This window comes from Amphiprion ocellaris, chromosome 2 (genome assembly GCF_022539595.1).
Source record: "Amphiprion ocellaris isolate individual 3 ecotype Okinawa chromosome 2, ASM2253959v1, whole genome shotgun sequence".
Lineage (NCBI taxonomy): Eukaryota > Metazoa > Chordata > Actinopteri > Pomacentridae > Amphiprion > Amphiprion ocellaris.
The window spans coordinates 20,418,734-20,434,953 of NC_072767.1; the positions used below are offsets into that span (position 1 = coordinate 20,418,734).

General features: G+C 41.3%; 1 protein-coding gene across 4 annotated transcripts in view; it reads left to right on the top strand.

The window, feature by feature from the left end:
- The first annotated feature begins 962 nt into the window (after positions 1 to 962).
- raver2 (ribonucleoprotein, PTB-binding 2) overlaps positions 963 to 16,220 on the top strand; it is a 121,859-nt gene continuing 106,601 nt past the window's right edge. For 2 of the 4 annotated variants that reach the window (XM_055005295.1, XM_035957615.2), the window contains exon 1: positions 963 to 1,266. In XM_055005295.1, the coding sequence (XP_054861270.1) occupies positions 994 to 1,266 (273 nt within the window). In that variant the 5' untranslated portion in view covers positions 963 to 993. The remainder of the gene's footprint in view (positions 1,267 to 16,220) is intronic. The other 2 variants (XM_023291086.3, XM_035957616.2) reach the window with 1 other exon arrangement.

The following is a 16,220-nucleotide window of genomic DNA, read 5'->3' on the forward strand; positions in this document are numbered from 1 at the left end:
GCTTCTCTTTGTACCTTCATGCACAAGGTTGTGCATATATTTAGTAGACCAGTGCTGTCCAGAAGCTACTGTACACAGTTTGATGAACACAAAGTGTTTTGCAGATTCAACATGTGGTTGATTATATATTCAGCCCTTACAGTGTGAGCCTGAAATCTGTTCCTTTAAACAAGCTGTTAAAAGGATTGGATTACATTGTAAATTATGATAAAAATCAAACAACCTCCAGTGTAGTGGATCACAAGACACTTCAGGGCGCACACGCACATAAAACACGTCTTCGGGGTTTTAATTGACTGAACTGACTGATCTTTATAGGCTTCTATATGTTGAGCAGACAGGTGGGGTCGCCAGGAGTCCGAGGTGAGGAAACCATGTGAGCGCAAACACAAACAAGTAGTTCCATTCACCTCGACACTGCATCTTAAAACCGGGTTTTGTTTAATTGTTTAGACTTTTGAAGAATTACTATGTGCGATGGAATAAGATAGCTGTAGTCCACTGGTTTCTTCAAATAGAGCGCATCTTCCAATGAAATAGAATAAACAGCAAAGAAATAACCAGGAGACTGCACAAGTTTAAATATTAGATGTGATTACATTTTGATTATTTGAATTAACAGTGAGGCGAAGAGCGAAAGAAACTGATTAAATGTGTTTGCGTTTTCCAAGACCAGTCTAATTAGTTTAGTGGCTCACTAGAAGACTAGTTTTTGCCTTCACTCGTGGATGGAGTGTTTTCTTTCTGTCTCTTAACACACACCTCCCACCTCTCTCTCTCTCTCTCTCTCTCTCTCTTTCTCTCTCTCTGTCTCTCTCTTTCTCTCTCTCTCTCTCTCTCTCTCTCTCTTTCTCTCTCTCTCTCTCTCTCTCTCTCTTTCTCTCTCTCTGTCTCTCTCTTTCTCTCTCTCTCTCTCTCTCTCTCTCTCTCTCTCTCTCTCTCTCTCTCTCTCTCTCTCTCTCTCTCTTCACACTTTTCCCTCAGCTACCCAAGATGGCGGCAGCCTCATCCATCCAGCCGCCAAGCGTTCACTCTTCTCTAGCCCGGGATAGCGCACTTTCCCCGGAGATGGACAGCCCCGAGAGCCGGCAGCCGGAGGACGAGGAGGCGGCGGCGGCGCAGCCCTCCGAGCCGGCGATTAGCCTCCGCGACCTGCCGGACCTGGAACCGGAGGAGATCGAGAGGAGGCTGGCCAAAACTCGCCAGGAGCTGAGCAACAGGAGGAAAATCCTCATCAAGAACCTGCCGCCCGACACCACCAACCAGGTACATGTCAGTCTGAAGAGGAGAAACTGAAGCAAAAGTAGCGGCGCGCAGTTGGTTTTCAGTTTTTACGCACTCGGACACTTATTGCGCGTCTGTGATGCTCAGCGGTCTAGTTTGCTCCGACCGTCGCACTGTGCAGAGCGTTTAGTATGTACGTTATTGTGTAGTTTTAGGACGTGTGATCTCAGGTGATCACCTAATGCACACATGATCATCTAATATGTTCGGTTTGCTGTGATATTAAACTAGTAAGGAACTTTAACAGTTTATTTGGACACTTCTCAGGTCTGCCATCTCATTCGGTTTATACACTTTTATTAATCAAAACAATAAAATAAAAATCACCCTGGCTGTAACTTTGCGTGTGTTCCATGATGTGAGGAAAGGGATCCCCAAACAGAAGTTATGTGGGGATGGCTTCAACTGGTTGAAACGTATTTAGACTTAGATTTTCTGCGGTACTTGCACTCTAATGGTCCCTGTGCACTTCAAAACATGTTAGAAGTGTGCAGAGGTGTGTGTTTCACAATGAGTTCTTGGAATTTTCAAGTCTGTTGCTTTCCTCACAACATGAGACACAGATGAAGTTATTCATGCAAAATCATAGTTTTCTGCTTTATGCTTCTTGTTGTGCTGCATACATTATCATGCACATCCGCAATCAGCAGTGTAATCAGTTCATTTCTACACACTAAACACTATTGTACAGATCCCTAATGATACAAATATTTTTCAGAATGCAGTCTCTTGGGTTGTTAAGAACAGTAAGAACTACTTTGTCCATGTTAGTCCTGACAGGTGGAATCCATGATTTCTGACTTTGCTCTAATCAGGTTCTTTTACTGGAGACGGAAGCAGATCACTTTATCTTTGATGTTTATTATACATGTAAGGATTTTGCATGCATGTTTCTCGTCAAAGACAGCAGAGCGACGCCGCTGTTAATAACTTCATGACCTGTTTGATTTCTCCCACTGAATGCCATTCATCACTTGTGTCAGCATGCAAGCCTTTATGATGTGGAAGGCGTTGTTTCCTTTAGGGTTGTACCACTAACATTCTTAGAGAGGCTCGCTGCCAACCAGAGCCAGCACTCTGCCGGCTGTGAATGAGAGGAGGAGTGTGAAAGAGAGCGACTGCATGGTGTGTGTGAGAAATGAGAAACAGAGGGAAGAGAGAGAAAAGTCACTTGGAGCAGGTGAAGCAACCGAAGTGGAATTTCTCCCTGTATTTTCCACATTATTCATGTGTCAGGTGGCGTGTGATATGTTTGCTGAGCAGAGCAGTCGGAGAGCAGAGCAGCATGAAGTCTGAACGTGCCTCATAAATCCATCCTCTTGAAGGAGTAATTTAGACTCTTTGACATGACACTGCGCGAGTTCCGACTGGTAGTTATGTTGTTGAACTGACATAGACTCAGGCTGCAGATCTTAGGTCAGTGATATAAGGATCCAGCAGCTTGTCAGACAGAAATGAACAAAAACATTAAAAGTACATCACAGCAGTCGGTAATATTGTAGCCATTAAGAGCAGAACATGAGCGTGCTGTGTTTTGGTTTAAAATCCCTCTTTTGTTCTTGTGCTTTCAGCTTCTCAAAGCCTAAAGACGTTTTGCCGCCCCTCTCTGTTTTATATCATTTTTTATCGGGCATTCTTCATTTTTCTACGAGTTGTTTAGACTGAAGAAGTGATTTTAAGAGGTCACTTCGGGATCTGAGAAGCACATTCTCAGCTCATTTCGATCATTTTCTGAACTGAATTATATATCAGTTAATTAAAATAATAATCAAGATTAATCAGTAATGAAAACAGTCTAGGTTCTTTAAATATTAATACTCATGCTGCGTGATTTCATATCTTGGTGGTGCAAAGGGCTTCAAACTTATTGCTATTCTTACTGGGTCTTGGGCAAGAATCCAGTGCTATTCATAGTGCTGGTGTTGACGTTGTATCTTCCATAAGGTTCTAGATTTATGGCAAACGAAAGTCCTTGTCACGGTCTTATAACCTGTCTGATGGACTCAGCAACACTCAGCCGACTCCTTCTCCCATTCCTCTCATGCCCGCTGCCCCATTAGCGAACACCATCGCAGACTGGATGTGTGCACGAGTATGTTGGTGGTGCACAGTGTCAGATATATGGCCCCGCTGACAGTCTTCCTCTCTGGAGGAGAAGTGGGGGATGGGAAAGAAGGGGGAAGAGTACGATGAGAAAGCAGAGATGGGAAGACAGTTGGAGAAGAGTGAAAATGAAAGAATGGAAAGAGGATGTGAAAGGATGCTACGGGACAAGAAGGATGAGGGAATCTGTGTAATGAGGATCATGCAGGACAGGTTTTTTATTTTTTAACTGGCTTTTATGATTTATCAAAAAAGTGTGAAAAGTGTCACTTGTAGTAATGAAACTGGAAAGAATTATCACCCAAATCTGCAGCTCCCCTCAGCTTTACGGAGCTTTTACACCGACTGTTTGTTACCCGCTCAGCACCAAACAACAGTCAGACATAAATAACATCTAGCTGGTGAACACAGTGGAGCACTGAGCAGCTGAAGAGCCAGATACATAATTTCCCTCAGGTGCTGGTATGTACCACAGCTAAAGCAGAGTGAATGTTGATCTTTTAGTCACTTGTTGGACAAGAAGACGACTACTGGCTAGAAATAATCAAACAAGTTTATGTATGAACATACAAGATGATGTTATGTCTGTTTATTCTTCACAGATTGTTTCTGCTGCCCCAAAGTGGCCCAAAAATCTGTTATTGCAAGTTTAAATTTATGTAGCTCTTTTTTAGATTGGAGTCCAAATGCTAATGTTGTAAGAAGGATTTGATTAAGATGAGTGTTCAATGGCGCTTTTTTGAATCCAGACTACATCCACTTGTTGAATCTGAATTCTTTTGAATCCCCTGTCAAGTCTAATTAAGTTAATCTTCCAATATTTGTAAGTATATAATCTGAAACTTTAAGACTTGGTTGATATTTGATCTTGAGATCAACTTTTGTTAGCTAAGAAAGCAGATATAAGGCACCCTTAGTAACCCTTTAAATCTCAAATTGTCTCTCTATGAAGCTCTCAAATCCCTGGTATTGATCAAATTGTGTAACTTTATGTATTTATTGATTTCAAAATGTCATAAAACAATAAAAAGTACGGTTTTTGAGGTGCAGAGCAGAATATTTTTTTTTTATCAGCGAAAGACAGTATGGTATCCGGCATCACTCTACAACTCTTTAGTTTGTCCAGAATCAAATACATCTTTTTTTCATGAGCTACTCGGTCTAAATACCAGAGGCTCCGATTTTCCAATTTATAACTATTAAGTTGATGAGCTTAAATTATTGATACCATATTCACAGTTTACTTAGGCTTGTACAGGAATGTTACAAAGTGATGTTTCTTTTCCAATAAAAATGATCTTAGATCAGTTGCAGACACCAGCTTGATGTTTTCACATTAACCAGACAGTAGCCAAGTTTAATTTTAACATCTGGGCCTTACAATGAGTGACAGCAGGTATGATCTACTCCTGGTGATTTCTGGCATTTTAACTGGTAAAACTTTAATATTTTCTACTTGCTTTTTGCTGGAAATTAATGAGTAGTAATGAGATTAAAGTTTGGTAAGGGATTTTTTTAGTATGAGAGAGGAGGATCTTTCAGTATCAGATCCTAACCTCATACATGACCCTTCTAAGCAGCTATGTAAAAAAAAAGTTAGCCAGCACAGAAGTGCAGTTCTTTAAATGGCCACCTGAAGCTGGCTCCAAAAGTGAGTCAATCCCCATAGACCATAATATTAAAGTGCTCAACTTTACAGCAAAAATAAACATATTTAGACCCTGGTACAAAAGCAATTCTGGTCTCTGTAGCTAGTGTACCTGCTAAAAACAACAACAAAAAAAACATCTCTTGTGTATATAATGTTCTCTGTGTTTTTGCACTACTGTGTGTTTCTAATTTATTCTGTACTGCCTTTTACATTTTTTTCTCCTTTGGAGCTGCTGTAACGGTGAACTTTCCCCACTGTGGGATCAGTAAAGTTTATCTTATCTTATCTTATCTTAATGACAGCTGCATAGTGGATGAATTTTTTGAAAACCTTACCAGCCTAAGTTGTATCAATGGAGTGCGTATTTATGTGCATGGCCACCTTAAGCAAGTGGTGGGTACTGTCTTTGTCAATGGACCTGTCATGCCGACAACTAATACCAGGTTCAGGTTTAGCTGCAGCTAGATTAAAGTATAGGCAACCCATACTATCATCTTTGTGTGATGTAAAGAATGGTGAAATTGTGGCAAGAATCTTTCTGTGACCCTTGCAGTGCTTAATTTGGCACAGTAACTGTCGTATATTAAGTAGATGTGGTGTCATCTGAGCCAGGCATTGTTTGGAATGACTTCTAGTACAAGCTGAGCAGGAATTTATCTGTAAAATTAACCACACTAATCAACCCCAACTTTAAAACCACCTGCCTAGTACTGTGTAGGTGCATCTGGTGCTGTCAGAACAGCTCTGGTTTATGGTGCTGGGATGTTGGCAGCGGATTCTTTGGGTCCGGTGGGAGGTTTGCACGGGGGCTTTCCACAGATTAGGCTGCTCTGGCACATCCCTGAAGCTGTACCTGATGGGGATCTGGAAAGTACACGATGTCCAGGCCAGTGCTTTGGCCTTTTTGTTGTGTAACTTGAGCTGTTCTTAAGCATCTCTAAAAAGTGAGGCAGGGTGAATTGTCCTGCTGCTGGTGGCCACAGCTGTTGAGGAGTGTGTGGTACATGTCAAGGTAACATCCACATGAATGCCAGGATCAGAGATTTCCCAGCAGAGCCTTTCATAGTAATGAGGTGATCAGTATTACATACCTCACCTGTCAGTGGTTTTAATGCAGTGGCTGATTGGTGTATGCAAGTCGGACTTAATTGTAATATAAAATATGTTTCATTAAATCCAAGCCTCTAGTGAACAAACATGTTTGCAGAGGGAGGGTAAATGTATGTGGGCGTATGTGTGTACAAAGGAAGGAGGTTAGCTTCTGAGGTCTTGGATTAATCACCTTCTTTAAAACAAAAGATTTGCATGTGTGTGTGGAGTTGTGTTTGCATAATGTACAGGTAAACACAAATACGTGTAAATGTGAGAAAGCAGCGTGCGTCTGAGCCGCTCTCTTTCCACCCACGTCCTCCTGTCACTTCACATGCTGTGATGTGTGTGTGTGTTAGTAGCAGATGTTCATGAAATCTGCCACTCCTGAAAGTGGGCAGCCTTTATCACCTCCTTCACCTACGAGGTTGCGCACACACACACACACACACATGCCGTGATTTAGCCATTTACCGGATCATCAGTCACCTCAAAGTTTTGCAGATGTTTGTGTTACAGTTATTTCAAGATGTACCTGCTAGACCATTGGTGCAACCAGGAAAGACCAACACAGCAGTTTATTCACCTATTTCATGGAATCGTTTGGCTGGGACTCAAACTGAAGGTGACTTCTTGTAGGTGAGATAATGAACTTAGCTGGAGACAGCCTGTGACCTCTGATGCTCGGCCAGCTGAGGTGCAAGATGACGGTGGAGATAGAAAAGGGAGCGTTGTAAATCAGGGCAGACTGATTTAATCAATGCCAATATCAATCACTTTACATTGTGTAAATTATAACACAGCATGTTAAATTCACATACTGTGTGATTCCACTTAAAGTCAAGGCAAGATAATTTGAAATGTGATTTCAAAGCAAACAGGAGATGAGAATTGCGCTGACTGGATAAAAGGTTTGTAAGTAACCTCTGAAGAAAGGCATTGACTGGACAAGTACAGGAAAGAATGGAGAGTAGACTAATTAGATAAAAGGCTGCAGGGAAATTATGAGTGTGTGTGAGGAGTACCTACTGTGACAAAGTGGCCTTCTCGGTTAAACCGTCACGACACAGCTTCATTTAAAAGAGTAACTTCCAATAAGAAAATATCATCAGTCTATCGCTCATCTGTTTCTCGGCACTGGTTAAAATGTGCTTTGGACTTGACGAGATATGCGTGCCTGCTGTTCACAACTGCTGCCAGTGCTGTGGTGTGAATGTGTTAGTGTGAGATGCAGCAGGTGGAGGGGCGGTTGGCGTTGTTCTGGATCCTGCTGCTCCCTGTTTTCCAGACTTCTGGACCCTCGATGTTTCTACTGAGTGCGTTGCTGTCGATACACAAATTGAGAGCACCAGAAGAGAGATTTTTAGAAAGTACAGCAGCATAATGATGAGCTGGAGAGATCACCGTGATGTTTAACCTGCCTGCAGGGGAGGTCCACGCAAATCAGAACCCCATAATTAAACGACACACAATGTATCAACATTTGGCAGTTAATGTCAGACATGAAGGTTCTGTCAGATCAGAAACAGTCAACCTCATACGTCAGAAGCGTCAAATCAGTCAGTAGCAGCTCTGTGGGTGTAAACTTGTCAGTAATTAGAGAGGTCAGATCACAATGACAAGAATAAGCCATGCCAGGTTCCACTCCTGTTACGCAAGAATGAAAACCAGCGAGAGACGATTAGAGTGTAAAAAAATGCACAATGCTCCGTCTGATGGATTTCAGTCTGTTCTGTGAGATGCTGATGGCAGAGTCAGTATTAACAGCACGAACCCATCCATCCTGCCTTATGTCAGTGGTTTATTTTCATAAATCACTTTCAGGAGTTTTATTCTACCCACGGGGAACAATGGGATCTGTCATTCTGCCAGGATGAAAGTCAGAGACAAAAATATCACTATTGTATGCCCTTGTGAAATACAGAAAGAAAACTTTTACAAAAATCAAGTCCACCTGACAGAATGACTCTTTTGTATCTACAGAATGTAAATATACAGATTTTTGAAATTCATATGCCTAAAGCTTTAGATTTGGAGTTGAATAAACAGGAAATTTTATGCCCTTAATTCAAGACTGCCATTATTTATTCTATTCATTATTACTCTGAATAGAAATAATGCTCTTGTCAGAAAAGTTTTTGTATATTGACACGAAACCAAGTCATGACGGTGAAAATGTTTATTCTGATCTGCGCCCAGTTTGTGTGCTTCCTTGCAACTATATTGGATAAATGACTCTTAAAATAATTTACACTTATCGAAATATGACGTTGCTGATTGCACATATACAACAATTAGCCGCAACACTAAAACCACAGACAGATGGCACATGTAATATTGATCATTTCATCACAATACAATGTTGTGCTGGAATCCTTGGGTCTTGATTCTCACGTGAATGTTAGTTTGAGGCGTACCACCTACCTGGACATTGTTCCACACTCCCATGGCAACAGTAGGCATCTGCACCTCCACCAGCAGGACTTTGCAGTCCATCACACTGCAAAAAGTGCTCAGGACTGGCTCAAGGAACACGAGAAAGAGCCCAAGGCATTGACCTGGCCTCCAGACTCCCCGCACTGCAGTTTGATTTAGCATCTGTGGGATGTTTTGGAACGAGCCCAGTCGATGGAGGCCAGGAGTCCTGTGTCCATGGCCTGATGGGTCAGAGCTGTTCTGTTACACGAGAGGGGACCTAGCCAAAAATTTAAAGTTGTAGCTGATTTGTATATATGCCACAACTAAAAAATGTTTATTCAAATATAATGCATGTAACACATCACCTTTCTTTGACCTTACAGTTACAAATAAATCTACTTCAAAGTTCATGTTTAGTCTCTGTGTCAAACCATTTTTTAATGTAATTTTTCAAGCTAAAAATACTTCACCAAAGACTCATGTGAATCTCCTTTTGATTGTTTAAAGTTAGTAATGGTACAAAAATGTGTGCAATGCAAGTTAAGATGATATTTACTTCCCTACATCCAGTCTGTCGATGTGCAGGCTGCTTTTTTCTGGCGCCTTGGTGTATGAGTACAAATGGCTACCAGAGGCCATTTAGCTTTTATGTCTAAGAGCTTCTCTGCCAGTGTCCACATTTGTCTGCAGAAGCGTGATGCATCATCTCTGTAGCGTCATCCTGAAATGCTCCTCTAAGTGTTCGCTATGCTGTAGTCTTCTGACTTTAATTCAGTGCCAGACTGTGGACAAATTGTAGAGAATTCAACACTGTTCAACACTCAGGTAAAATAATAAATACAGCTTTGATTCTGTTCTTCTTAGTTTACCTGAAGTGTAGCAGTGGAGAGTGGTGATTGGTGCAGCTCAAATATTTTACTGTCATTCCGTGAGAAAAACGCCACGCAAGCCAACTCAGTATATACTTATGCGTTTTCACCGAATCGATGAGTGCAGGACTCTGTTGATATGCTGAGGGGGAGTGACTGTTGACTCACTGGGAAAAATAACCTCCAATCTGAGCGCTGTCACTTCAGGGCCTGAGCCAAGCAGAGATGGGTGGGTGTGGAAAGCAGAGAGAAGTGGGGTCACACTGGCTGCCAGCAGAATCTGTCCTGTCTCAGGGCAAGCCACCTGCTTCCTTCAGCCCACTGGTTCTGCCCTCGCTGAGATCAAATCAACCAGCTTTACTGAGAGAGGAAAAAGTGAAATGAAGAAATGGACAAACACAAGCGACTGGCCAGGTTTGAGCAAGCAGTGGCAGAAAGCTAAATGATGAAGCAGGGCTGTCCTGTGAGATGCCTTTCTTCCAGTGACGGCACCAAAGCGACAGGGAAAACCTCCAGCTTCAACATGAAATACAGAAACATTGCTTTTTCTCCCAGCTCATTAAGGCTTAATAGGTAATTCCACTTCCTCTGATGGGCGCCTTGGTGGAGATTTTGAACAATATTGCCCTACTGAGATTGTAAAAAGAGTCTATTTTAAGGCGTGTTGTGTTTGTTGGAGTCGATCACATGTAATGGTGCTGTTTATTGCCTGTGCCTCCTCAACTCTACCTACATGACCCCCCCCACACATTTTTTCTCCCCAAAATGTGATTTCTCACTCTAGTCACTAGTAAAGGCAAAAAGCTTCAAAAAATCTATCCAGAAACTGACGACTAATGGCATAGATGCTAAAGCCAAGCTCTTTGGAAAAGCACACAATAACAGTTCCACAATAATCAATCTAATGTCATTATTTTTTAGTGTCACAAATACTAGGGCCTGACCGATATGGATTTTTTGAGGCCGATGCAGATTCCAATATTTGGCAGAAAAAATTACCGATAACCGATTAATCGGCCGATTAATTTAAAAAATATATAATGAATAAAATAACTTCTTTTTGGTTCCTTACAACAACAAAGATATGAATTACCGATAGAACATTTTTGTGTTTTACAATACTTTGTCCTTTAGTATTTTTTTTAATTTTACAACAGAGAACCTTCGTATTTTAGGCTATGGTTGTTAGGCTGCACAGTTATAGCCAACATGATAATCATGATTATTATCAGCACAGTTGAGATTATTTATTATAATTCATTGATTTTGGGGACGATTTTTTTTTTTACATTAAAAAAAACACCACTTTCATTTCCATGTTGTGCTATATTTCTGCTAATGTGCCTTTTTTTCTTCAAAAATTAGACTTAAAATAAGATTCCCCTTCACCTGAAGTCAGTGCAACTTATAGAGGCAAAATATACACAGAATTCTACCAACATATTCATAAAATTCTTCCAAATGTGCTTTATTTGCTCAACAGCTGTTTCTCGATAGACAATGCAGTTTACTAATGTTCCCTAAACGCCTCACATACGTGCTACAGTAGATGCTAGATCAGCAGCTGTGCAGAGAGAAGCCTCTAGTCTCCACTCAGTTACTGCAGTGCACAGAACTCTGATTAATGTGTGAAAAAAATGTATCTGAAACATCAGTATCACAGCCGATCATTGACATTTACTGATAGGAAGTCACAATTATTATCCTAAATTATATTCACTCAGGTGAGTCGTCCTATTGCATGGGCATTAGTTCAGGCCCAAATTAATTGCAAAGTTTCTGCACAACAGCAGCACTACTTTTAGCTCAATCAGTGCTACCTGAAGGAGGCTTTGTATACATACTAGGGTTTAACTGATATGTAAATATAAATACTTTTTATCATGTTTATAATAATTGTATCTTCGGTTTGCTATTATACCTGTTTTCTGTCTTTTCTATTGCTAAAAGTAAAAAAAAAAAAAAGAAAAGCAAAAAAAAAGTAAACTGGCAACCTACAACCCAGGTCCAAATAGATTTTTTTTTTTTTTTTTGCATATTATAATGCATTTTGGGATGTTAAATATTGTGCAAATTGTGTAGTGGACTATCATGTAGTTTGGCAGCCAGTGCACATCTTGGACTGTGTCTGTGGCTGCAGGGGTTGATTATGGCTTTGAATTCCTGCTCCTGCTGCGCTGCTTTACTGCTTCATCCGTCTCTACTCGACTAGAAGTGCTCAAAACATCTGAGAAGGGCAAGAAAAACAAAAGTACAAAAGAGATTAACAAAAACTTAGTGATAGAAAACCTCATATTATAATTTTACGCTGAACAATAAAGGGTAGAAAAACGAGGGATCTCCATGGCAGGTTTAGATTGTATTCTCTTTTCAACAGTCAGCATGAAAATTTTACCAGAGAGCTAGAGTTTAGTCCAGCAGTGACAAAAAATAATGGGAGAAAGCAGGAGGATTCAAATGAGGCTGAGGAAAAGCAGGTTTTAGGGGGTGGGGAGGAAGGCAGAGAAAATGAACAGGATGCAGAGATAAGAGTCCAGAATAGTGGAGGAATCAAAACAAACTTGTTAAACCATGGAATGCTACCAATGCGGAGTCAGGTTGTTGAACTCACATACAGTACAGAGTACGAATGCATTCGATAGGAAGACAGAGAAAAGATGACTCAAAGTGAAGGGGGTGTCTGCGCTTGTGTATTTATGCTTATCTGCTTGCAATATGTGAGCGTGCACGTTTTCTAAGAAGCTCTCCTGGCAGCCATTTGATGGGCCAGTGATCCGTGCTGTGCATGGTTTGAGCCACCTGTCACACACACACAGCTCAGCTCCCACCAAATATGGAAAACAGTGTTTTATTCTGATCTATTAGGGATGCAATGGTATCATTTCCAGTGAATATGTAGCAAATTAGTAAACTATGTGTTGTAAGTGAATGCAGCTGTTACAGAGGCCTCATTCTTTTGGAAGGAAAGCTAAATATTACACCGTCTGCCAACATCAACACTGGTTTGAGTCATTTTTTACGCTCTGCAAGAAGGAATTTTATTCTTATTGAAATTCTATTATTGGAAATAGAACTACATCTAATTCTGATTCATATTTCTCTGACTAGGTGTAGCACTGCTCATAAATATATGCCTCTAAATTTATTTGATTTTCTAAGTACAGATGCTGTGAATGATAGCGAGGCAGTGATTGTAATGTCAATAATGTGAAACCACATTGTAGTGTTTCTATAGTGTGGGAACAGCTTCCTGCTTCCTGGCAGACCCAGGCTTCATCCTTTCTTGTCTTTCTCTAGCAAATATCACTTTATCAGTGGGTCAAGGACGCAGTTACCGCCGGTAAGGAGGCCATGCAGAGTGTGTTTGTCCCCTAATCCCTCGGTCTCTCCATCTCTGTCTCACACAGACGCTCCGAGTTGAAGTCATAGCCCACTGCTGCTTTCCCCTAGTGGCCCTGTTTGTGTTTTTAAGCCATCACACTTATGACAACGGGACAAAAGGAGAATATGTGTGTTTGTGTAATGAATGAACAGGTGTCACAGTAAACACATTCTGCTCTCTCATTCTTCTTTGTCGGAGAGGGGAGGGGGAGGAGGGAGGGGAATCATTGCAGTGTGTCTTTCTCACTTTACATTCCCATTACCTTTTACACTTTCCCTGTATAGAATGCGATCCTCTCTGGAGCGACTTACAGAGTGCAACGGGGGGGGATTAGAACAGCTAAACTGACAGATGTAAACACAGAAAGGGTCAAAACAGCACCAAGTCCGACTGAAAGGCAATTTGCACCGTGTTTGCTCTTTACTTGCAGGAAATTGATTGAACTTGAAAGTGAGAGGACAGTTGCCGACAAACACAGGGATGAGACTCGTCGTTGCACGTGACAGATATCACAGCAATATAACGCTTATGACACTAAACGGATCTGCGCTGGGACATAATTTCTTTGATTCTGCCTCTTGGGACGATGGAAGTCATTAGTTACAGTTACAGAAGTGCTGCTAAGGACTCTGTATCTTGCTTAAAGCCATTATATCTGGGTAGATGCAGGATGGAAGTCATTTTATTGAAGGATAACCACTTTGCTTATCCAAACTGCCGGCTCTGAAACAGTGAGGCGTTTTTATTTGACACTGATAGCACATATTTGTTGTGAAAGTACTGCAGTTGCTTCTTTCCAGGAGGACTGACTTGTGTTAATGCTGGGAAATGAGGACAGTGATGTGTCTTTGATGGAGCACTGTGCATATGCTTGAGATGATACGTGTGTTGATGATGCTGGTTTGGCTTACAAGCTGAAGAACAATATAGAAGAAATCCTACATTCCGTCCAAGTGGCTGTTATAAAACACTAGTGTTCCGCCAAGGTGGATGCAGATCAGTTGCATGTACTAATCTCTGTGCGAGGCACCTTTCCAATTTACTGGGAACGTATTTGAGATTTACTATATGTTGATTGATGCATTAAAATAACAGTGATAACTTACTAGATTTAGAATTCCGTATTTTTCTTGAGCATCTTAACGCAAATGCTGGCCATCCTGATTCAAAAAGTCATGTGTTTAGACCATAGCATACAAATAAAAGAGGAGAATGCGACTCTTGTGTGACATATTGGCAGACATTTTGGCATGTGATAGCAGAAGAAGTGCAGGTGTAATTGACAACATTATTCATTTAATTCAGCTGAGCCGATTCCAGGGTCGGGGTTATTGTGCATGCTGGCTCACTGTCACGTCTAACTCCGAAAGCTGATGGATATGAGACATTAAACAAGTTTATTTTACTCGTGCTTTATTCTGGTGTTTTAGGAAGTCAGGAAAAGGCCTGTTTGCTTGACACAGTTAACTAGACGGAAGATGCATCACTTTGCTGGAGCTGTTAGAGCTACAGATGAATTTGGTCCACGCTGGCTGCACTCTGGTGTTACAGAACGGGACTCACAAAGGAGCTTTGGCTGAGTGCAGACAGCAGCTTTCACAGAGTTTTTTCACCCAACAACAGATGACTTTACTTCTGTTCTCTCATCAAATTACTCATGGAATTAACATTAATGCTGGTTTAAAATGAGAAGCTGCTCTGTGAACAATAGGACATACAGAGGGAAGGTTTCATGTCTTGGAGCCTAGTAAAGCTGCATGTTTTTTCCAGCCTCAGCGACAGAACTGTGCGAATGTTAAAATTTGTGGTGAAAATGACTCTCATTTTCACTCTCATATGCAGGAAATTGCAGTGCTGAAGAGTAAAACTGTTGTAGATGAGAGCAACGCCGCAGCACCAGGAGGCTGAGGTGGAGAAAACTAATGAGGAAGCTGCAAAATTATTTCACTGTCAAAGACAAAAACATTAGCTGAAGCACTAAATGATTGTTTAGGGTTGGAGCTGGAGCGTTCTTGTTTAATGTCCATAGCTGTATGAACGTTATAATTTTTTGTTTCCATGTTGAACCCGGGCTGCACAGTGGTTCGGTTGTTCGTACCGTCACCTCACCGCTAGAAGATTGCCGGTTCACGTTCCGGCCTCAGATCTTTCTGTGTGGAGTTTGTATGTTCTCCCTGTGCACGTGTGGGTTTTCTCCAGGTACTTCCTCCCACAGTCCAAAAACATGCTGAGGTTAATTGGTAACTCTAAATTATCCGTAGGTGTGAATGTGAGTGTGATTGTTTGTGTCGTTTATGTAGCCCTGTGATGGACTGGTGACCTGTCCAGGTTGTTCTCTGCCTTCACCCTCAGCTGAGATAGACCCCAGCTCCCCCGCAACCCTAAGGAGTGTATAGATAATGGATGGATGGATATTGAACCCTCCTTGAAACAATTTTTTTGGACATGAGGGACACGCTCACAGGACAAGCTGTTGAGTTTTGGAAGATGTGCTTGCCAGCTCCTCTACAACATTCTCTGCATACAGTGGACTGCAAAGACATTTACTTCTGTCTTTGCAAGCTTTACTTCCACTCTACTGTATCTGTTAACTTGTGGGTAGCAGTTAGCTTAAAATGAAATATCAACATGTAGATAAGGCTGGGATGGTGGGTGGTGCAGCCATTGATTGTATGAATTACAGCTGGACACAGCAGCAGTTTTTAGTATGAAGCCGACAGGTGTGAAGGTGATTATCAGCGGTTTCGTGTGGCGCTTGTGATTCATGTTCTTTGAACCTACATGTAGTCCAGGCAGGTGTCAGACCAGGCTGCTATCACATTCCTTATCAGGCCCATCCTCTCAGGGCAGTTTGCTTTAATGCTCCACCAAAGTGTTCACCCACACATGCACGCACTGAAATTAGCCGTGGGCTGGAAGCCAGTGCGGGGGTACTGACTGGACTTGCTAGAAATATCAGCTTTTTAAAGTGTTCAGACACAGAGAGAGAGAGAGAACATTATCGCACATAATGAACAGAATGACAACGCTTGGTTATGCTATGGAACAGCTTGACATAGAGAAACTGTTTTGGTTGACTACGTTCGATTCTATAATGGCAAGAGGGAACGAAATGTGTCTCAGTCTGACTCAGACTGTAAAAATCTGAGTTATTTTTGTGACGGTTGTGGCCAAACAGAGGCAGGAAATGAATAGATATGCATATTTTAGAAGAAACGACGGTGTAGAATTACATCTAAGACATGTTAATAAATGTAGGGATTGTTTTTAAGGGGAAAAAAAATCTAAATATTTAAATTTGATACACAGAGATGAGTTTCTAGATGTTAAATCAACAGCCAGAGAAGGACTTAAAGTCTGAATTCATTTGACTTCTTTTGCAGTATGAAAAATACCTTAAATGAGATATTTACTTTCTCTGCTG